The sequence below is a fragment of the Haemaphysalis longicornis genome, unplaced genomic scaffold, assembly GCF_048455015.1.
Source record: "Haemaphysalis longicornis isolate Haplotype H1 unplaced genomic scaffold, Haemaphysalis longicornis Haplotype H1 scaffold_181, whole genome shotgun sequence".
In the NCBI taxonomy this organism is placed as follows: domain Eukaryota; kingdom Metazoa; phylum Arthropoda; class Arachnida; order Ixodida; family Ixodidae; genus Haemaphysalis; species Haemaphysalis longicornis.
The window spans coordinates 305,319-329,308 of record NW_027526283.1 but is presented as its reverse complement, the minus strand read 5'-3'; the positions used below and the strand labels follow the sequence as shown (position 1 = coordinate 329,308).

The 23,990-nt window shown below is 48.0% G+C and overlaps 2 protein-coding genes across 3 annotated transcripts in view; both read right to left on the bottom strand.

Annotated features, from left to right (window-relative positions):
- Positions 1-1,297: 1,297 nt before the first annotated feature.
- Positions 1,298-3,057, bottom strand: LOC144166672 (uncharacterized). The gene has a single exon (XM_077696190.1). It carries the CDS (start codon positions 2,639-2,641, stop codon positions 1,298-1,300), a length of 1,344 nt encoding a protein of 447 aa, XP_077552316.1. The 5' UTR covers positions 2,642-3,057.
- A 3,723-nt stretch (positions 3,058-6,780) lies between these two features.
- The window catches only part of LOC144166688 (uncharacterized), a 62,128-nt gene continuing 44,918 nt past the window's right edge, over positions 6,781-23,990 (bottom strand). The window contains exons 14-19 of one of the 2 annotated variants that reach the window (XM_077696204.1): positions 20,230-20,402; positions 14,868-15,227; positions 14,494-14,678; positions 13,377-13,541; positions 11,025-11,074; positions 6,781-7,696 (exon numbers count right to left, since the gene is read on the bottom strand). In XM_077696204.1, the coding sequence (XP_077552330.1) occupies positions 7,469-7,696; positions 11,025-11,074; positions 13,377-13,541; positions 14,494-14,678; positions 14,868-15,227; positions 20,230-20,402 (1,161 nt within the window). In that variant the 3' untranslated portion in view covers positions 6,781-7,468. The remainder of the gene's footprint in view (positions 7,697-11,024; positions 11,075-13,376; positions 13,542-14,493; positions 14,679-14,867; positions 15,228-20,229; positions 20,403-23,990) is intronic. The other variant, XM_077696205.1, reaches the window with a different exon arrangement.

Here is a 23,990-nt window from a genome sequence, read left to right as displayed (position 1 = left end):
TCGAAGTATCGTCTGCTCGCGAAACAATACGCGAGCAGACGACACTTCTGATGACCAGCACACGGCGCCAACGGATCACACAAAACCGCTCTCCTGGTCTGCGAGTGTCGTAAATATCCATTAAGCTGTGCGCATAAGATATTTTGCCTATAACGGATCAAGAAACATCACGCACGCGTAACGAAGTCCGCAAGGCTGCGCCTAATTTCGCGCAAAACACTCCTGTACAACCTTCTGACAGCTGGATTAATTTGTTTGGCGCCCGGATTAAATTGGTTGGCACTTGGATTAAATTCGCTGGCACCTGGATTAAATTAGATGGCGTTTGGATTAAATTAGATGGTACTTGGATTAAATCAGCTGGCGATTGGATTAAATTGAGCGGGAAAACCTGTATGCCCTGCACGACGCCAGGGCCATCGCACAGTATGAAGTGTAGCTATTTCATTTTTATGCTCCCCATTCGGGCTCCTCCACGTCCACTTCCGGCTCTCCCGTTTGCGAAAGTATTCATGACGCGCAGATTATTCCGTTCTGCGATCGTACCCGAGGTCGTACTGCATGAACGCGGCAGTCATACAAAGAGCGACGCAAACACGAAAGTCCTAACCAACCCGCGCACAACGTGCTATATTGCCTAGAATATACTTTTCTAGGCACTGCAAACGCGCTATAAACAGGCGTGCCGTGGTGGTTGCGAACTCTGGATATCGATGCACAGCCCACCCCATGAAGACTAGAGACTCTAAGTCGCTGCTTCTTCTGACATTGTGTACGTGCGTATTCAGAATATTTCCCACAAAATTTCACACAAGATTCGTAAAATCATAAGACCAGTCGAAATTCGTACATTTTATGGAAAATTCTGAAGATGGCAGGTATGCGCTAGCAGAGTCCTTCAATGCTTTACTGGTCACGAAACTGCTCCGTAACTCAATGGGAGAGCTTCATATGCTGCGTTTGGCCGCCGCGCGGTGGCGCCACCCTCTCACTGAGGTCACTCCTCGGGCGGCGTTGCGCTGGCTCGAACGGCGGAGCCGCGGCGAGTTGTGTTTGTTTTGTGCGGAAAAAAAAATGTAACGTGCATATCGCGCTCTTGTGATGCGACTTAAGTAGTGCACCGACGATGCCGCACATGTGTTGCGTTCCGGGATGTCGTTCCTTGTACAACGATACCATAGACAATGTTTTCTTGTTCTGTTGACCGAGCGACGGGAGGAGGAGGAGGAGTGAAACTTTATTTTTGATCAGAATAAAAGAGAGTTAGGGCATGTGGCCCTCCGCACAGGTGCAGTCCCTATTCCGGGACCCCATTGGTCAAGGCCGCCACCCTCACCAGTCGAAATAGAGCCCTTTGAGACTCCAGCCCCGAGCAATTGAGCAGGGCTGCCTCCCATGCCTCTCTGGTAGGGGAAGGGTTGGGTAATAACGCAGGGTTGCGCTGGCATGCCCACACCATGTGGAAGGTGTCGGACACCTCCCCACAGTGCAGACACCGTCCATCTGTTTTCGGGTCGAAATGCTTTGCTACTGCAGGGCACATAAATGTGTTCGTCTGCAGGCGCCGCAGTATTCGCTCATCGGGCTTGCTCAGACCCTGTGCAGGGGCTGGGTAAAGCCGGCGGTTATCGCAGTAATGTTTTACGATTTCTCTAAACCGCAGAAGTGGTTTGCTAATCTCCGAGCCGGGAGAGCATGGGTGAGGCGCCCGGTGGGTAAGCGCTCGGGCAGCCGCGTGCGCGGCCTCGTTACCTCTCAGACCCTGGTGCCCCGGAGACCACACAATTTCTTTAGGAGCGGGGTATACGAACCGCACCACTCGTTTTAAAATTCTGTAGGCCAAGGGTGGTACCGTGCCCGCTAAATACATTTCACAGGCTCGGCGAGAGTCCGTTATTATTGTCCTTGACTTCGGGTCCGAGGCGGCGAGCGCTATGGCAATCGCCTCGGCTTGCGTGGAGTTTGGAGCCCGGTAGGAGAGCCCATCGACTTGCTGGTCCCTGTGAATTACAGCGGCAGTGAAAAACCCTAGAGGCGACGGTCCTGCCACATCAACATAGAACACACCTCGCCCATTTCCGTATTTCCTTTCCAGGGTCTTAGCGCGTGCTTCCCTCCTGCCTTCGTGAGTGTGCTTTTCCATGTTACGCGGAAGTGGATGCACCCAGAGCCTGTGCCGCCACAACTCTGGGAGTTTGCACGTCTCCTCTGTGATGCACTCATGTTTGATTTGTAGGCGATTAAGCAAGTGACGCCCGGACGCCGTTTGTGCGAGTCTAGTGTACTGATTTGTGAGATGAGCCTCTTTCAGCCCTTGATACGAATTGAGCACTCCCAGCGCCGATAACCTGGTGTTGGAGGTAGCCACCGGGAGGTCAAGGGCTCGTTTTGTGGCCTTCCTAATGATGACGTCAATGCGATTCTCGTGTTGTTTGTTCGTACGGAGGTAGGGTACGGAGAAGAGGATCCTACTGGTTACGAAGGCATGGGCGAGCCGGAGCGCGTCTCTGCCCCGTAACCCTCCGCGCTTGTTGGATACGCGTTGTATCATCCGTCCGACCTGTTCACCTGTTCGCTTCAGTTTGGCAATGGTGGTCTCTGGACTAAGTTTGTTGTGAATAAGCAGGCCCAGGATCCTCATCTCTTCCACTTCTCTGATAGAACCACCTGTTAAAGAGATGCAAAGCCTTGTGTTCTCTTTAGGACGGGCAGCTGTGTGAGAAATGGAGGGGCGCCATTCCAAGGCAAGCAACGGGAGATTTCAGCTTCGATTATAAGTGTGCGACAGTGTGTGGAAATGCACTGTGTGTGAGAATGGAAAAAGCAATGTACCCTTTTGAGAGCATCGTGGACCTAGAATTGTACAAGGCTATCTTAAAGCCGGATTTTTGTCATATCAGTCAGGTTGTAGCGGTGCTTCATTACCTGTTTGCAAACTTCTATTACCTTGCGCTCAGGCTCGCGTGTAAAAAAAGCTTTGGGACGTCTTTATGCTTTTACTTTTCATATTTCCGCGAATTATCCCTTAGGGTTCGTTTTGTTTGTTTTGTAACCGCGCGTGGCCGATTCCGGTTTCTTATCTGGCGTTTCAACCTCGCGGAGCGCCCGTTTGCTCTTTTTGTCGTACGTCCCGCCGGGCAATATTGTTTGATATGGAAAGGGTGCCACCTTGTCGCTAACTTGATTTTTTGTTTCTTCGACAATGTTCTCGATTCCATTTCCATGGATCTGAAATTAACGTTCCAAGAGTAATGCATGCATAGAAACGCCGCGCAACTCACTTTATCGACGTTCATCTGTTCACGTCACACTGCGGACTGCTTCTTCGACGTTTGTGTTTCATTCTAGTCTTTTGTAGTGCAGGAGATCGCTAGCTCGCTGCGTTCAGAAAAGCTTTGCGTCGGCTACGTGGCAGTATTCTGTTTCCTCCGTGTGCTGCACATCGCCGCGCGAAAAAATAAATTTTTGTACGCTGGACCACGGTATTTTGTCTCCCTTCGTAACATTGAAATTTTTTGTTGCGTGTGATAAAATCAGTTTCATTGTTCTTTTTTCGCTTCCTGTTTTTGCAAGGATTGCAAAGCGTGGAAGCAGAAAGATATGGTGCAACTTCGTGTTTTGATCCTTCGCGTTTCTGCAGCGTTTTTAGATGTTCTCAAGTATGTACCCACTCATCGAAACGACAATACTATTGGGCTATCTCTTTTAGCGTTCTGTGCATTCCAGAGCAATCAACGAATTCATTAAGCGTAGTCTGAACGACGCGTACTTGGTTTCTTTCAGTTCTTTTTTTGTATTATCGATAGGCCCGCAGCAGTCCGTGACTACACAGCTACCGTATGTGTGGTATTTACAACTTTGCTTTAAGAAAAGAAGCAATATAGATTTAAAATCCGTAAACACGACGGCGCAGCGCTTGTGCCAGAGCACACAGAAGCCGTTGCCGTTCGCGGCCGAAGTCTACGGTAACTTACTTCGAAAAATAAAACCCCATTGAAGGCAGGTGATAAACACAATAACTGGACTATTCATCGCTAACTACTACGAAAAAAAAAACACACTTAATCAGCGCGCACACACCAAAATCAGCGAGCGTTTGCATGCCAAGAGCTAGCCAATACTCCGCACGCGCGGCGGCTGGATGACCTTCGTGCGGCGGTGGCGCCTGTAGTGGCGGGCGCGGTCCCTATATGAAGCGAGGGCCGAAGTTTCGTGACCAGTAAAGCATTGAAGGACTCTGGCGCTAGTCATCCTTCTTCAGAGTGTGGAAGGGCACTTGATTTTTTATGCTGCATTTACTATTTTTCTTGCGTGATACTGCGCAATACCTCACCCAGTTCGCCTGCATCGTATATTTCCAACTCAATACTCTGCTGTATGCCAGTTTTGTTCACAACCCGGAACTCTAGCTCATGTTGTAATACAGTGTGTGTGCAATCCCAAACTTCCACCTCTCCGATCCCCTCTTCCCACCCCTGAGCTGTGGGAGAACCTGGTGACCAGCGACCGTCTGGACGTCCAGCAGCTCCTGGCATCCAGAGCGAAGGCTCTCTGCTCACTTGATGGATTCCCGGACTAGGGAACCACTCCCACTTTAGAAAGCTCAAATAAACGTTTTCTCTCTCTCTCTCTCTCTGCGCTGCAATGTTGAGCTATAGTGCCTAGAATATTCTAGGCACTATAGTTTAGCACTGCAGAAGCGAGTCGGCCAACCACGTGGAGACGCTGACAGTTGCCTGACGGTTGTTGTTGGCATAAATCGCTGACATGGTGCCCAACCAGCTGACTGTCGGTTTGGTGTCATCGCGCCTTACGGCCCAGTAGGTACTACAGAAGAGACTCAACTGCAGGCAAAATGCCCTGCATTTGAGTCTCTGACAGGGCTGCCAGGTCCTCAAAGGAAAATGCTAAAAGTAGCCACAAAATTAGCCACCTTAAAGTGATTGTTCGAAAAGGGGCCACAGAAGTTATTTTTAGCAAGGCGAAGCTAGCAAGTACTTTTGGATTTACTTTGCGGAAAAAATGCAGAAATTCCGAGAAGTAGAATACAGTATCCCAAATTTCACTCGTTTGCTGTGCAGCAGGAAAGCGACAGTGGTTGAAGTCTGCAAAAAGGCTAAAACATGCAGGTTTGGGCAAAGCATTCGAAGAATATAAATGATTAAGAACAGGCCCTTGCTGCACAGCACGTTTTGCCACTTTCGCTGCCTCTTTACATCCCCGTGCCTCTTGTACGTCGTCATACACACTATGCAATGAAATCTCAAGCTCCCGTAAACTGCTACAGCATTACACTTTAAAGCGGCAGTGTTGCTTGAAGGCTTTGACGCTATTCATACAACACTACAGACCAAGGCCAATTTCGATTTGTGCCGGTACGTAGCACTGTGCGGTTGTGTTTGAGTGACTGATCCGTTGGGACCTATTCTAGGCTTTGGCAGATCACCGTCACTGCCTAAAATTTTGTCTTGTTCTGTTGGTTCACTGTGTCTCGACGGCTGAAATGCGCTGAAAGGCCATATAAAACCCTTTTCGTGGAAAGTGGGGTGTGGGAAAGGCCCGGAAGTGAATAAAATCACCAATGCTCAAAGGAGTGAGGAAGTAGCCAAGTCGCCAGTTTGGCGACAAATCGCCAGACCTGGCAACCCTGGTCTTCGAAAACGCGGAGGGCATTCAGCCACTACGTATGCCTCAGCTCACCTTTTGGCATTGAAAGGTATGCTACTTGCCAGTCTCAAGTGCAGTGAGCAGACCTGGCAGGCTTATCTGGCTCATTATGATGTCAAAAACATGCAGAAGAACGGCAAGCCAATTCTTACAGTATCGAGAGAGAGAGAGAGAGAGAGAGAGAGAGAGAGAGAGAGAGAGAGAGAGAGAGAGAGAGAGAGAGAGAGAGAGAGAGAGAGAGAGAGAGAGAGAGAGAGAGATTTTATTTGAAGCTACCCATGTCCAGGTTGCTGAAGGGTTCTGGAAAGCTACAGAGAGGCCTAACATGCTCCGCAGAATTGGGGGCCCTGCACGTGGTCGATGTGCGAAGCGAGACTAGACATAGATTTGGTGGAGGGGTGGTCAAGCTCTCAGAAGTTAGGTGGTCTGTGGGGTGGTACGAGATTTAGACGTAGGAACTAGGACAATCACGTGGCGCGCGGACAAGTCCAAACGCATGTTTCACGTCAGAATAGGCATCACACACATGATGGTGGGTTATTCCGGGTTGGGGTGTGATGGGTAATGAGATCGCAAGAGAAAGAAAGGGTCTGTGCTCGCACCTTCGCGGCGTGCAAGATCAGGGGAAAGTGGGGGAAGGTCGTGGCAGGAAAGGCCCTGAAGGTCCTTTAGAATGGGAGACCAGGGATAATGTTGGAAGGTAAGTATGTTGTTGCAACGCGTTTCTGCGCCTGTGTCCCTCTAAGGGCAGGGCAAGCAGTGTTACATGGAACTAATCAGCTAGGAAAGCACACCGTGATGCAACGCATGGGCAGGCATCCCCAAAGTCACCCAGAGTCTGCTTTCAGAGGTGTGGTGTGCCAAACGCACTTGCTAGAACAAATTTGTCCTAAAATACACCGCTGCAGTAAATATGACTTGGGTTTTTACATGCCTCAATGAAAACTGCAGATTAAATGTGCCTAAAACCACGATTTTCCATGCGTAAATTTCCGGTTCGTATTTATGGCTCTGATCTGTAACAAAAATGACGCTTGAAAAATATGTTGCCACTAATTCTGCCCAAGCTCGTGAGAAAAGCCACCAACACAAGTACACGACACCATTGCAGCGTTTCTTTTCAAAGAGCACGATTACTTTATTCAGATAATAAATAAATGGCCAACTGTGACTGTGGAATACAAACTGGAATGGAGAAACTGGATGATACTAATTTGGACGATGAAATGAACACGAATTCATCATACAAAATGCATGGCATCGAATCCCGATACCTAAAAATGCATAGCCCTCATACAACCGGAGTCACAAACATAAGGCGATTGTCAAGAGCAAAAAGAAAGAAATGCCATCTATGGAAGGCGCGCACGCAGGTGGCAATGACCACCGATGGCAGTAAAAAAAAAACAATTAAGAGACCAATTAATATGATTTTGCTATATTAGATAACGAGACGTTATCCCTGTGTTCAGCTACACCATAGGCAGAATTAAATTTGCACAAAAAAAGACGTTAAATCAGAGATCATTACAGACAACGAAACATTTAGAGGTGTGTTTGCCCCTTGCATACATACTAGGAGCCACTAAATTTGCGAGTGAAAGGCAAAAAATGGTGACGCATAATTTATACACACGAATAATGTAGCCTGGACCCACACACACAGTGACTACACTGAAGTGCCATGTTCAGGGATCGAATGCAGAAAAAGGGGGGGAACCAGGAGAAGGGAGATGGAAAATGGAAGACGCTCTCAAATTGCAGGTAGGCACATTGCGCTCCCAAGGTTCGGCAGCACCCTCTACTGCTGCTTGCAGTTGTCCTCTTTGGGCGCACGCTTGGGTGCCGCGTCCTTGGTGGTGCCGGCACTGGCACGCTTTGACCGTGTCATGACACCCTCGGACTCGGCGGCCTTCGATGACGCCGTGGCCGAGGGGGCGGTGGGATGGGTGCTCGAGCTAGGCTGCTCAGCTGCTGGCTGCGGCTGCATTTGCTGCTGCTGCTGCTGGCGCAGATTTCGCTGAGGACGCTGCAGGGGCAAGAGATGGGGAAAGTGGCCACGTCAGCGTGAACAAGTAGGCTGAAACGTATGCTTCATTTTAAAGCGAACCTTCATTGTCCTCACTGACGCCGTTGTATGGAAATAAGCCCTGCAGGAAAGCCAACTTTCTCGTGATGACGACGAGTGATCGTGGGTGAAGTGAAGGAAAAAAAACGCTTCCCGTGGTTGGAATCAAACCGGGGTCTCTCGATGTCACGAAGCTGGCGTGTATCCGACTGCATCATTTTGACGTGGTCGAAGCAAACGCCAAGCAGCAGGCACAGACTTGCGCCGTACGCCCCAAACCCAAACGTTAGGCCTAGGGAGTGCACACCCGAGAGTTGCTGTGGGTATTCTAGAGAAGTGGTGCGTATACCTCCACAGTAACACGTACCCGTAGCAGTGTGGGATTGGCCAACCAAAGAATCCATCATGAGAAAGCTTCGCGTTCAGCCGATCCATTCTCCAGGTAATTAGCAATAATTGCCCATTTTGCCGAAACAATAGACTGAGAAGTGTTAGTCATAAATGTCTAATCTTCATACTTTCTGATACTATAAACATTGATGAGTACACTACAGTTGAACCTCGTTATAAGAGACATGGATGTAAGAGACAAATGGGTATAAGAGACACTATTCACCCACATGGCTGGCTGCCCTATCTTTCCCATTAAATTGACCTCTTTTATAACAGACATCGGATGTAGAAGATTGGTTATAAGGGACAAGTCATCCTTGAACTTTAATCAATAATCTCGCTTGTAACAGATATTTTAACTTCAGATCCAGTGCCACCAGTCACTAATTGCAGTTGCTTCCATTGGGGAAACACAGGTGGGCGACAGACGCCTGCAGTAGCTATTTATTATAACTTCAGCAAACACACAGTGGTTCAGTCAGCTATGAAATGACGATGAGAAGCCCTGCCAATGGAAATGCAACTTGCAGAAGTGGTTGAAGCTTACTGCCATCCATTGGAGCGCGACCGCACATGCGGGCTCTCCCACTCGCGTAGCTCCCAATCAAGAAGCATCGCAGATGTTGAGTCCTGCTAGCGTAATGAATAGCATGAGCACACAGTGGAAGAAGCTGTGTGCTTTGGCTATTCATCAGGCTTATGAACTCAACATCTACGATTCATCTTCCACAAACAGTGAAAGGAAAAAGATTGTAGAATCGGCTGTAAAAAACAGTGTAAATACAGTCATGAAGCAAACAAAGATTCAGAACTGTTTCATAAATTCTGGGGGCCAAACATAAAGTAGAATGAGCCTTTTGCAGCATGCTGTAGCGTTCTTTTGAGCTTATTTTAGTCATACGGTGCCCACAATATAGTAGGGTCTGATTAGTAAGTGAAAACATGGTACCCTGCTTATAAGAGACATCTTGTATAAGAGACAGAAACTGCTCCCCGGTATGTGTCTCTTATAAAGGGGTTCAACAGTATATTGATGCATCCCTTGGAAGCAATTTTACAGTTCACTAATCTTTGTGGCACCAGTGGCCACTCACCACTTAAGCCACTAATTTCAAACACCCAAGGCAAGGTTCACCCTCACGCAAGTGATTCACATGCCAAAACTACACCCGGCCTTTGAGTCACACCATAGTGAGAGGGGGAAATAGGGATCGGGGGAGGGGGCTATGGATTAAAGGGACCCTGCAACACTCTTACAGTAAACCTGCAAGTAAACCTGCGCGATGTTTAGATTACACTGCCAGGAATACCCGAGGCAAACCTTACACGTGCACGTGAAGTGGTCAGCGTGCAAATCGCTCTGAAAGACTCTCTTCAATTTTCCTCATTTTGAACCCCTGGCATGGCCTAAACGACGACATTGTGGCCACGGCTGTCTTATCGGCTGCTGCTGGTCAACTTTACGGCTTATTTTTCGCGTTTCCTGTGACGATCCGCCGTCAGCAGCGCTGTGTACCAACCTCTTCTATACCTGAACCTGTATGCACAGTTTTGGCGTTTCTTTTGTGCTTTGAGTGTGCGCGGAGTTTGAACGACGAACTCAATACTCCCCTTTCAACGAGACCACTCGACAACAAACGTTTGTTGCTTCAAAAATGCCCTACCAGCCTGAGCGCGCGCTTGCGAGCAGGCAGTGCCTGCTTTTCTGTGGCACCCGAACGGAAATAGACCCCTCCACGTTCCGGAGAAAACGAGAAAACCCCACGGCCCGTGATATATCGGAGGCCGCCGAAGAGAATGCCGCAAGCCGCCCCCCTCTCCGGGAGGGAGCGTGCAGCTTTCGTCTCGTTGTCTGCGGTCGAGTTGAGAGGGAACAATCATGCGCGATTTCTCATCGCGGGTAGTTTCGGTGATAGTGAACGGATTTTCATCATTCTTGCAGGAGGAGATTTCCGGGACAATAGACTTTACCCCAAAATACATTCCGAGTAGTCGATGGTAAGTGCTGCATGCCCCCTTTAATTTAGGGCACCCGGAATTTTTCGAGGCAAGCCAAAATCTTCCACAAATGCGGCATTTCGGTTTCTAACCTCTCCCGGAGAAGCAGGTGCCGCAGCCAAACCGTTAAATGTGGCAAATAAAATGCACCCCATTTAATTTAAGCCACTAGAGACGCAGCACCAAGATGGGCTCAACAGGCACAAAAGCCTGTTAGCCGTGCTCAACCGTACACTTTGGATGGTTCACCAAAACAGCTGTGCTGGCAGCATGGGCTGACGCGGTTACCAGTTTTTTCACAAACAAAATGAGAAAGCTGCCCTCCACACCACATTGTACTCTGGTCAACTGAAACTGCAGTCCTGTCAAGGCCTTCAAAGCAGTGCTAAGGCACTGGTGTTTTACAGCTCGCTGGTACAAAAGGATCAATAAAAATTAAAGGCGTTCCACTCAATGTGAAAGCTGCCGGAAGTGCAGAGCAGTGATCCGCCATAATGGACTGTAGTGCCATTATCTGCTTGCTGCTACCACAGGGTTCGCACGCCCCCTGCCTAAAGCTGCACCAGCGGGAGTTCTGTTCTTTTTGTGCTTGCTTTTCCTCCTGCACGTGCCGGTGTTGCACTGCCACTTTTTTTCTAACTTACAATGGTAAAAACATACCCAACAAGCGTTCCTAACTAAACGAACGTGGGTGCTGCCAGTTATGCAACGGGGAGGTGTATGACAAGCGTCAGCGGTTTACGAGTTTCGAACGCTTATGACTATATAAACCACTTGGCTTTCAAAGCCTCTGGGTTACGCCGCGATGACAGAACACCGTCTGGCCCTACTTGGATCTAGTGAGCGAGCTATGACGACAAGGCGAGCCCCCAAAGTGCTCTGCCCTTAAAAAACTCACCGTTAATGTTGGTGCCGCCGAGTCACCTCTGGGCCGGATGTTTGATGTATCTAAGGGCACGCAAACACTCAGTCAGGAGATCGCCACCACAGTTTAAAAAACCCGTAAAAACTAAGGGACATATAATCACTGCCTTTTGCAAAAACAACATATTCCAATTGCACAATATCAATGTTCACTCCAGTAGTAAGAAATGATAAGAAAACTGCAAAAGCAGAGCACGAATTTCCCATCCATGAGGCACTCCAATAAAGAAGGCGATATTCGAATCTGTAAGAGTTTAGCTATGATGTAGTAATAGTAAAAAGAAGCTGAAACAGCAGAGGCCAGCTGCCACCTGGGTCTGGAAAATATGCCTAACCTTGATATCTTGTATGCACATTGTAACGTGGTTGTCACTTCTAGTTCGCTTTTTTATATCCTGTTCATAGCTTGCACTCTCCATTTGGCTGGGCCACAAGCATCATTCTGTTGTCCGACTGGCATTCTGGAACACTGTAATGTAAGCGAAAATCTCAATCACGCAAATAGTTGGGTTCGTTGCTGTTGGCAAAACAATAACGATGTTAATTGGCATTAGATAACGCCGGTACGACGAATGCTATGCACAAGTGCCAGATGAAAAAGGTTTTATAGGACCTGATTTTGTTTGTTGCTTCCTAGGAGTGCAGCATTTTAATAAAGCTTGTTTCTAACTAACATGCAAAGCAGGTAAAAAAAAAATGAACAGCACAGTTTGCAACGCTTTAATCAAACATTACTACCGCAGACTCTCAACAACACTTTCCTTCCAACCTGTCCCGCTGTCCATGCAAGTACGCTGCCAGGAGCCTCTCGACACTGAACAGAAAAAAAGAAGCTGAGCTCCTGTCTACACCACAATCCTCCCAACGTATTACCTTTGACAAATGCAACCAACAAAAGGAGTAAAGGGAAGAAGTTCTACACAGTTTGGGCAAGGATGCTTTAAGAGGACACTGAAGAGACTTGTAAACGCCAACCCAATCCCTTTACACGCAAGAAGCACGAACTAGACTTCTTTGTCTCCTAGAGATTTTTGCAAGCCAATTTATCCTATATAAATTGTGCCTGAACAACCCTTACAACACCCCTGCACTATTTCAGAAAGAGGACTATAAGGACTAACCCTGACCAGTGAGCTGGAGTTCCCCAGGGATCAGTTTTATTACCTCTGCTGTTCATATGCCACAGTCAAGCACTGAAGCGCACGAGTGCACACGTGAAACCATTGGAGGCGGCTGCAGTCGCTTCAGTGTCCTTTTTAAAGCCTGTGTAAGCCCTTTTACGTCGAAAGCACGATGCTGCAGGTGCAGTAAAGCAGGCAGTGCATAAAAAAAGAAACAGCAACAACACAAAGGTCCGTGGCCTGTGGCACCCAAGCTGCAGACACTGACGCCGAAAGGTCCAGCACCCAGGCCACTTAGCGTCCACTTGTGACAGGCTGCTTGCAGAGATGAGCGCACCACACAAGGCTTGACGACGACGATGCGGCAGCAAGCCCACACACACGGTGCACACACAGAGAGAACTGCCCCAGTGCTGTACGTGGGCAGGCAGCTGAACATTCTAAATGGGACAGGATGGTGAAACAGCCTGCTCCAAGCAGGCCACAATGCAAGAGCCTAGTGACATGCGTGCGATGCAAGTGAAGGGGACCCACAACCGAGTGCTTTCCCTAGTCATTCCTAGGCTGGGGAAATTACATGCTCCAATTAATCTTTGCTGGCATGCAGAAAAAAAAAAGGTATCTCGCAGCACTTTTCCTTAAGAAGCTAGTGCTTCTTCAACGCACGTCTTCTCTACTGAACACAGAGATTCGAGACGAAGGATTAAGAAGCGCATGAATAAAGATGAATCTATGATAGGTGTCAACTTTGAAAGTTACACAAAACGTGTAACTGGCAGAAAAGAAGCTACAATGTACTTGTTGACTGAGTAAGTAATAGAGACGAAACTGCAAGTTTACGACAGTGTTTAAAGGGTTCCATATTGTTAACCCCATCCTCCAACTAAGTCTGCAGAAATTGGCCAGCTTATGATAGTCCTGTCCATGTTTCTCCGCAGTTTCGAGCTTGCCGTACAGATGTGTACAACTTCTAACCACCTGTAACGCACGGCCCAGCAATCAGGCTTTGACCAAGGACTAGCTCGGAATGCAGTGAGTAGAAGAGAACGGGCACAAGGCCAGAAGCAAGCACGAAAGCAGCAGCATCTCCGAGCGGAACCCGTGCCCCACACATGCGAAAAGCAATGCGGAAGCGCGAGGGCTTCGTCGGCTGTGCGCAGTTGTGCCAGCTACAGACACGAAGCCTGGCTAACGAAACAACTGACCCCTGCCGAATGGAGACAGGCCAACAGCCAGAAGCCTCTGGCGCCTAGTCTTGGGCCGAGCGCAAGGTGACGCCTCCTGCGGCTTCAGCTTCGGCTTGGCGTCAGGGTGCTGGGGTGCTTGGCCAACGTTCTCTTTGTCTGCAACAGACGTCTGCACCGAGCATGCTGCACCCGGCAAAAATGGTTAGGCATCGCACCCCTGCAGTCGACCTTGGGCTGAGGAAGTTTCAACGCATGACGCGTGGATTGATTGATTCTCAGCACTTCCCCACTCCCTTTCAAGCCAACCACACACACACACACACACACAAAAAAAAAAAAAAAAAGAAGAAAAAAAAAAAGGAAAGAACAACGGGGGCCGGGAAAGAATAAAACATGCACCGTGCACAAAAATGTAAACAAATTAGAACGCTTGTGTGGTGGCCCCAAACGTCAGCTTGTGATCTTTAGCTGACTGAAAACATACCCACGACTGAAAAATTGTGGCACATTTCAAATTGGGTTGAGTGTACAAGTGGCCACAATTTGGCCACGAGGCACAAGGTGTAATGAAGGGCTGCATTCAACAAAGGCCTCCACTGGTTTCTCACGCACGCACCACCGACCTTTCGTACTGTTCTCCCACTTCACCTTTGCTAAAATGACAGCCCAGAAATGGCTGCCAGCAACAAAGCTGTGCGCTGATGACATTTCTGCTAACACCACGTGTGGAGTGACACTTCAAAAACTCGGATGACAAGAACAGGATGATGGAAATGCGACGAAGTCATAATTAGACCGCGACACACGCATGCCTCAGAGTTTCTACAGGTGCAAACACTCCCAATGATCCAACGAGCAACACCAGAATCAGCAGATAACAAATAAGCATCAGATGAGGAAAACCGAAGAAAACTTCCTGTTCCCAGTACAAAACCCAAGTGTTGTGGAAATACTTTTGCTTACTATCAGGCGAGATAGGGGGCCGAAAGAAAAAACCCACCAGCAGCTTACAGTCCGAGCAAAGGAAAAGCTGTCCACCATAAGAAGCCACGCCAGACACGCAACCTAACAAGACCGCCTCCCAGTCACACTTTACACTTTATAAACGTTTGGAGCAAGCCAGAAAAGTGCTCACAATTGTGGGGACGCGACTGCTTGGGCGTGGCGCTCTTAGTCCTCGGGGCTGGCTCCCGGCAGAGATTGGACTGGGAAGTGGAAGCCGCAGCCCTGCGCGTTCTCACCCCCACCGGAGAAGGCGGTGGAATGCTACTGCTGATGGAGGTCTTGATCTCCTGCACCGGGGTGGACTGGTGGCCCCGCCTGCAGCAATCGCACACGGGCCGTTGACACGTCTCCCTCGCACTCGGCGCACCCTCGCATAACATTGTATTGAATTAACTGACAACTAGCTGCATTAGTTGAAGCATAAGTGAGCAGGCTTGCAAGAAAGGATAACCCCACCCATCTTTACAGCAGTCACTACAACAGGCCTTTTGTTAAATTTCCTACCCCGTCTGCAAGAACAGGGTGCGCTTGGTCGTGGCGCCTGAGGTCTTGAATGCCTTCGTGGCCTCCGTGCCCATTACAGCCTGCTTCACCACTGGCGAAGGCCTGGCAAGGCTGGAGCTGGCCTTGAACAGCTTGGCGGCCGGCGTTCCGGGGGCAGAGTTCGGGTTCTTGGCTGCAGAGACGGTCACGCAGAACTCCGTTTTGGACGGGCTCTGGGTGGTCACGCTCAGCTTGGTCACCACTGGTCCGTGGGGCAAGTCCGGAGCCGCATCAGCTGGCGTGCTCGGCGTGAACCGACCAGCCGGGGCGTCGTTGCTGTCGTCGTCTTCGCCGTCCATCTTGCCGTCTGGCTTCTTCTCCCTGCATTAGGAAATCATTTTTGTTGCGCGCAAAAACATGAAGGAGCCAGAGTCCTTCAATGTACACTACTTGATTAATTAATTGTGGGGTTTAGTGTGCCAAATCTAGACCTGTGCTCGATTAATTTTGACCACCTGGGGATCTTTAACGTGCGCCTAAATCTACCCACACGGGCATTTTTGCTTTTTGCATCCACCTGAAAACCAGCGACCGCGTGCTCAGCAGCACAACGCCTTAGCCATTGGGCCGCCGCAAGAAGTTGAGGGGGAAAGAGAGCCATCGGACCTCCGATAAGTACCAAAGTACCGTGGACATGTTAAAGAACACATTTCCTGCAGCACAAACTAAAGGAAAACACCGGTGTAATCAATATCGTAGTGCCCAAGCTCCAGCATTTACTGAGAGGACGAAGTTTCAGCTTGAATGTAAAAAAAAACATGGACTGTAAGAGCGAAAACAGGAACACGATGCTACTGGGTGGTTTTTAACGTTCAAGCTGAAATTTCCAGTCTTCATAAAGGAGATTATTGCAACCCCAAGCAATTCTACATGAACTGAGCTTTAGCATCCAACAACTTTTAAAGGGGCACTGACACAAAAATTTTGCATCTTGTTTTTTTTGTTGCGATAAGTAGCTAGTGACCTACTTATAACCTGTAGAAACCTCATTTGCTTCAGCGTGCGACGGTTGTTTAATTAGAGGCATTTTCAATGCGGCCAGACGCAGTTTCGGTTTCAGCGAGTGCCGCGAAACGATGGATTTTGTGTGAACAAAGCTGACCACGTGACCGTCGGAGGGATATCACAGAGCAGAGCCGCCGTAGCACTGTCGAATCCGCATCGACAGCAGTTTCTGCGAATGCCCCCACGTACTGATCTCGTGAGGCGCTTAAGGGGGGAGGTGGGTCTTTAGACAATTTTTTTTATTATTAGTGCCAGCTAGATGAAAATTGGCAGTCTTAAGCAGTTTTTTACACTGATTTCAAATATGTAATTAGTTTTAACATAGCTTCACTTGTTCAAGAAATACAACACTTTGAAATTTATTTTTTGAGGCATTTCTTACGGGGGTTTAGAGCAATTTCGCTTTAGCAAACTCAATGATGATTTATACAGACTTAATGCCAAAGGTCTACTCTGGGGGGCTATGCTATTTTTATTCATTTCGAAGACTTTTGCAAAGCATGAAAGAGGTGAACATTTGATATCAACAATTCGTATAAAATTGCCTCATTTTTATTAATTTTTGCAAATAGGTAAACAATGACAGAGCAATAAAAATAGCATCACCCCCTAGATCAATTCAGTACGAATACAATGGTACCAGTCTTGTCATCCTAGCCTAAGAGCAACATTACAAAAACCCCCGTAAGGCAGAGCTTGGTCTTGCAAAAAAAGAAACTGAGAAAAATGCATTTGAAGTTTTCGATCACGGTAACTTTTGCTACAGCATAGCTACAACAATATAAATAGCATCATTTTGTAGCTCTATTCTTCACGAAGAAAAGCATACCAACTATGTGACTGTAACACAAAAATACCTCTGGAAAGATTGACATAAATTTGCACGAATACCGTACAAATTGCGAAGGAAAACTAAATTTTCTACTGTTACACTTCAGAAACTGTATATCCTCATTCACCTTTTCTTTCAGTGTCTTTACAGAATACAGAAAGGCACAAATACCATGTGCTGCTGTTATTTTTGTGCTACCAATGAGACTAAAGCACAGCAGCCACCCAGAACTAGAGATTGTCCTGCTATGCATCTCAAACCTACAGCAAGGCTGTAGGTGAAATGCACTTTGGTGACCAGTGCTTCAGTGATACAAATAGCATCAGCTGCTAGACCAATTCAATACAAATTAAATTATACCAGTCTTGTTATCCTGGCTAAAGAGTAAGATAAGGAAACACCACGCAAGGAAGAGCGTGACCTCACAAAATAAACTGTAGAGCTGCAGGTGGAATTCGATTTGGCGATGGATACCAGAGTGATACAAACAGCATCATACAAACAGCATCACCTGCTAGATCTATTTATTGCAAATAGTGAAACACTCAGTAAGGCAGAGCATGACGTTGCAAACTAAGAAAGGAAAATCTAGTTTCTAACTCTTGCTACAGCATGGCCCAATATAAAAATCGCCATGTCACTCTGTTCCTAAAGAAAAAAAAAAGAAAACAAAGTATGCGACCGTACCCCAAAAATAACCAGGAAGGCTCTATGCAAGTAATGAAAAACTTTTGTAAACAGCGCTGGAAAACTGCACTTTTTGCTGAACCTTCACGTACGGTAGTTCCTTCTTTGCACTTCCTTCAACGTCGATGCAAACTACAGAAAAGCACAAACATGTTGTGCTGCGGACTTTTTTTTTCCCACAAATATAACCAAAGCACAACAGCTAACTAAATCTGGACGTTTCCACGCGGCGCTTCTCGGACCAGGTTCGTACGTGACAGGCGATCTCGGCACCGCCGTCTACGGCGTCTTCCATCGTGTTTTCGTACGCTTGCAGCGCGTAGTTCCTTGAGGTAAAGGTCTCCAGGCATTGCGGCACGAGACATAAAGACGTTGTGACAGAATCGCAGTCACTAACGGCAGAGAAAACGCACCCGAATTGAAAATACTGCGGAAGCAAACGCGCGCCTGCAAAAAAAAAAAAAAAAATGGCGGCTCAACGGCGCCGGCCAATCAGAGACGCGGAACGGGGGGCTCGACTCGAGCGCGCGTGCTCCTGCCAATCAGCGGCTCCGAAACGACCTTCAGTAAATCGGCGGTAGCGCTCGTTCTCCCCATGCGACGCCATTTTGAGATGGCGCAAAATACGCACAAAGAAATCAGCTACAAAGCGAGCCCAAGATGGCCGCCGCCGGCAGTCTGCTTCGAGTGTGGCGCGCGCGCGAAGTTCGAGCTTTTTTAGCCCGGTTTTCGGCGTTTTGCGGCTCCCGCTGCGTCTTCAAAGTCGTTTTTGAGATTATTCCCGATCAAATTCAGCGGTGAAACTTTTAGAGTAGGTGCTTGAAGGTATAAAGACTTCAAAAATGTGTTTTTCCCAAAATGCGTATTTTCGCGATTTTGGACCATTCTAAGACCCGCGTCCCCCCTTAATTAAAAAGCGACTGTGGATGTGACGCAGGCGCTGCGAGTGCAAATGCTACCGTGGCTAAAGAACGACGCGCGACGCTCGAGACGGTGGGTGGCAAGACGCGCGCTGGGAGCAGCCGGCCGGTCTGCCTACAGGTCCGCCTACAGGTCCGCCTACAGATGTGTTCGGCTTAGCACTGCGGCGGATATTCGAGTGCCGCTCTCGTAAGCGGTGCAAATGACAATTTTTAATGCAACCCGCCATCGCATCATTAGCTCCTTTCTCATGTAAGCCACCATGGTCGGGACTTGGCGACAATTTCGTGCAGCGGTAACAAGCTATCACTCGAGCTACCTGCGCCGGCCTGGGCCACTTCGCAGCCGTGGCCGCCGCCTGCAGAGCGACCGTGCGGCTAGCTCAGTGGGCTTTTCGTGCCTCCGGCGCGTTTTCACATCCAATGGTAATACACAGTAATAGAAACAGAGTGCCTGGAATCGCCGTAGAACTTTGGTCGCGGCCAGCTGCCCGATGAGCTTACGAAATCACGGCGCCTCCGCCGCCAACGATCGGGTCGTTCGTTCTCGAGAGCAGAAGCTCCGCCCTCCGGCCCTCCGATTGGAGCGGCGAGCCGGGCGAGCCGGCGAAAAACGCCGGCAGTGCGGAAGCGGCAAACACAAACTCGTGACGTTGTTTATTTACACAATATCCTCCGGATGTCGATTGCGCGTGATCCTCTGCTGGCTGCTCGGTTGCGTTTCGCACACTTTAAAATTGATTTTAAATATGTTCTAGGCTGTATTCGGCGCTGATATTTTGCAGATGATGTATATGTGTTCCCACCAATCTATCTCCGAAGTTATCTCGCCTTCAAAATTTTGTGTCAGTGCCCCTTTAAGCAATCGTTCTTATGGATAACTCACGAGAGTTCAAGTCTAGAACATTGTGCAGGTCATGTCAGGAAAATTACTGATACCTTTGAAACAACTATGCTGCATACTTACAATATTTGCAGTAACACACCAAAAATTTTACTGTTTTTGAACTTAGAGCCGCCATCTAATTTATGTAAGCTAGATTCAGACATTGGGTGTTCCATGCTCCGAAACATCACCCGGGGTATGTAAGTGTGCCCTAGCAGAGGGGCTTCGAATGAATTTTGAACACTTCAGCGTTTTTTGCCTCCATCGAAAATACAGCTACTGCGTCTGGATCAAACCTGTGTCTTTGAGTTCAACAACACAACACCTCATTCGCTGAACCACTGCAGCACTGTTCGCATAATCCAGTAGTATTTAAAGCTCGGGTATCTAGAAATGTCAAAGCAATAGTTTGGCTCAGCAAACTGCAGAGCTTAAAACTTCTGCTGCACGGACAAACTGATAAACTTCACACTCAGCGTGCTAACCCACACAACACCTAAAACCTCAACGAGAGCTGACAAAAGAAGAAAAAAGCAAAACTAATAGCTTGTTCACCTGAACAACAACAGCCTTACCAATAAACACTGCATTTTTCACACTGTCACACGTATAATCCGCACTGATAACTTAAAAGAAATTACGAGAGTAGGCAAGTTTCCCTTCAAAGTGTTCCTACAGCATGGCAAACAGAGGAGCGCGGCACATGCATTGCCCTCAGCTATTATTGCGACCTTTCTCCTGTGATCTTTCCAGCTGGCTTACTGTCAAAAATGCAAAAACAGAATGAAGTTTCACTCTGTTCACAGTGCTGGGCATTCCTTGAACGTTCCTCTCATATAACGATGAAATGTGCTGTATTTGCTCCGTCACCCGTAACGACCCACAACACAGGGCTAACAGTGTGACCAAGTAAATAAATGACGCAAATGGACGGCACAACACCCATTACATGCACTCCCAGCCAACTAGGTGGTCGGTCCCCAGCGGCCTTACATTTCCGAGATGCGCTTCTTGTACACACGCATGCGGGAGCGCAGCCAGTCGACGGTGACCTTCTTCTGCTCCAGCTCCTTCTTGAAGGCCGAGACCTTGTTCCAGGCCTCCACTGCACTGTCCCGCTTTTCGCTCAGCTGCTGCTGGAGAACCTCCACCTCAGCCTCCAGCTCCTAAGAGGGAAGAGGAGCGGAGAGGAGGAACAGCGGTTGACCGATCCTCGCCTAGACTGCAGTGAAGGCTAGCGCTAGAAAAGTGAGAGACGAGGCCATCTAATGGCCTGTTTGCGCAGGCTTGTTCGAGAAGGCAAAACGTTTCAGTGGTGCTAGGTCAACAGAGTTACCTGGCTTAAAAGCCTGGTGGTGTGGGAGTGATGCAATTCGAAGTGATTCATGTGTATAAGGCATGGCACAAAACCTACGTGAAGCAGCTCATGGTACATAACGGACAATGGCACAAAAGAGTGCAAGTGTCCTGAAATACGCGTGTAACAAAATGGTCTGCAAAAATACGATTCTGTACCTCTAACACCCCTACAAATGCCTCCAGGCCTCCACTGCACTGTCCCGCTTTTCGCTCAGCTGCTGCTGGAGAACCTCCACCTCAGCCTCCAGCTCCTAAGAGGGAAGAGGAGCGGAGAGGAGGAACAGCGGTTGACCGATCCTCGCCTAGACTGCAGTGAAGGCTAGCGCTAGAAAAGTGAGAGACGAGGCCATCTAATGGCCTGTTTGCGCAGGCTTGTTCGAGAAGGCAAAACGTTTCAGTGGTGCTAGGTCAACAGAGTTACCTGGCTTAAAAGCCTGGTGGTGTGGGAGTGATGCAATTCGAAGTGATTCATGTGTATAAGGCATGGCACAAAACCTACGTGAAGCAGCTCATGGTACATAACGGACAATGGCACAAAAGAGCGCAAGTGTCCTGAAATACGCGTGTAACAGAATGGTCTGCAAAAATACGATTCTGTACCTCTAACACCCCTACAAATGCGTTTAAGTGAAAACACAGGCTCATTTGCCAACGACTGGGCTGGACGTAGTGGAATGTAATGTGTCGAGAGTTCTAAAAAATGCTTGTGCCGTTCACAGTCATCGTGCAGTTTGGTAGTCTGTGTCCTGCAGTAGGCATGTGTGTCCCATGCATGTGCCCTATTCCGAGAATTTCACAATTTTTTTTTTTGTTGTGCATTTTCGGTTTTATTGTGTGAAGCTTATTCTCCACAAGTGGATCCCATTATTCTCATTCATTTTTAATAAGTGGCCTGAGCTCACAATAGGGAACACAAGTTACACCCACAAAGCTATGAAGGGCAGCCGACACTGCATTCCTGGCTGCTATTGTAAGTACTTCATTTTCTGAAGACCTCAGTGAATCGGAACTCAGCAGATGGTAGTTTCTGGACAAAGTGCATACAAAAACCGTCTATGTAATGAGACAGGTAGAAATCCTCATTTTTGCAGGGCTTGCTTATTTAAAGGGGCCCTGCAACACTCTTTGAGCAGTGCAAGTAAACCTGCGTGACGTTTAGATTACACGGCCAGGAGTACCCGAGCCAAATATTACACGTGCACATGAAGCAGTGAGCGCGCAAATCGCTGTGAAAGAAGCGGAAAAGCCAACCGCACTCTCTTCAGTTCTCCGCATTATGCACCCCTGGCATGGCCTAAGCGACGTCATTGAGGCCATGGCTGCCTGATCGGCTGTCACTGGTCAACTTCGCGGCTAATTTCTCCCATTTCCGCCGTCGTCATCGCTGTGTACGAATCCCTCTACGCCTGAATCTGTAGACACAGTTTTGCCGTTTCTTTTGTGTTTTGAGTGCGCGCGGAGTTTGAGTGATGAGCTCGATACTTCCCTTTCAACGGGACCACTCGACTACAAACGTTTAATGCTTCACAAACGCCCTACCAGCCCGAGCGCGCGCATGCGAGCAGGCACCCATGCCTGCTTTTTTGTTGCACCAGACTGGAAATAGGCGCCTGCACGTTGCGGAGAAAAGGCGAAAATTCCCCAGCCTGTGATATATCGAAGGCCGCCGAAAAGAACGTCGCGAGTCGCCCCCATCTCCGAGAGAGAGCGCGCAGCTTTCGTCGCGTTGTCCACGGTCGAGTTGAGAGGAAACGATTATGCGCGATTTCTCATCGCGCGTAGTTTCGGTGATCGTGAACGGATTTTCATAATTTTTGCGGGAGGAGATTGCTGGAACAATAGACTTTACCCCACAATACATTCCTAACTGTTGATGGTAACTGTTGCAGGGACCCTTTAAGACAGTGCTACTACTAATGCTAAGAAATTTCGTGCATGTGGATGCTCTGGGTGTTTGCATTGTGTATTCAACGGCGAAGCTGATACAACCCCTGCTCGTGTAAATACGGTCACACATCAGAATTCAGCGTTTTTTAATCTCGACAAAAATTTGGCCGTGAGCAGCACAAGATGCCGCGCAAAGTTGTTTCAGAAGCGTCTGTGAAAGATTCATTTGTTACATCTGTGTTTAAGAGCATAAGACGTGTTGGCGTACAAGGGTAGTAGTGGACATTCGGTTCTTCATAAACGAGTCCCACAACACTGAAAAAGTTTCCATGGAGCAATGCGACGAGAGGAAGCCGTTGTTATTGTTGCTAAAGGCAACTGCCCCGTCAGATGTGACAGTATCCACAGCTATTGCATTCTGGTTGGGAACCACAATTACAGATTCAGGGACGCTTAGAACAAACCTCCAGGTAAGCGCCATTTAGTAATGTGTTTGAAGAATGTTGTGCCAGAGGTGTTTTTACTGCACGCATAGTGGCTATGAAATGGCCACACTTCAGACTCTGCATACAATCTTTGGGCCGAACTCGTTTTCCGAAAGGGCCAGTACACAGCGCCACATTCCGCTCCAAGATAGGGTGCAAGCCCAGCACTTCCTCTATGCCCCAAATGCCACCTACTGATCCACTTGGAACATTCCTATTCTATTGAACAACTGCCAAACGTGCTCCACTGTTCGGAGTTCGTGGCCATGAATTCGAGCCCCGGCATAGCAAATTTTTTTCCCAGACACCCGTGATTTTTTTTTTTTAAGGGGGGACACTGGTCTTGAAGACTTTGTTATTTTTAAACCGACCTCCTTGAAATTTGCACATTAAGTGTGTTTTAACATCCTGAGCACACACATGCAGCCAGTTTTCGTCTACATAGTCTAAGTTCAGAGTTGTGCAACATGTTATGTCATTCCATTTCGGGCAATTTTTAATTATCTGCTTATCATATACTTGAATACTTTTTGTTCCTTTGTGCTCTAGCAGGACCAGGGAGTGCAACTATACCACAGCAGTAATTTTATCACTGCTTCTGCAATTGCTGTAGTACACTTCATAAACGTCAGGTCATCAATTATCAGTGTTTTCGTAAAACGAAATGCATAAAAATTATACTAGTATAAAGAAATTCCACATTTTTGTGGTTTTATTGCACTCTTCAGTTCTTAAGCTTGCGAATGCAGCAAGAATGACGCAAATCTGACCAGTACATCCCAAGATATCGTACCCAACAGTTGACCGCGTGGGAAAAAACTGGTTTTGAGAAAACAAGGCACGAAGTTCGGAAATGCAGGGGAAAATGGCCATTTAGCCAACTTCAAATGGCAACAGCTTTGTAAATACTGATAGTACAGCCATAATATTTTGCAGGTACATGCTTTGTGACCTATAGACAGCAAATAAAATTAATACAAAAAATTGATTTTTTGGCAAATTTTTTGTCCTAAGACCAGTGTC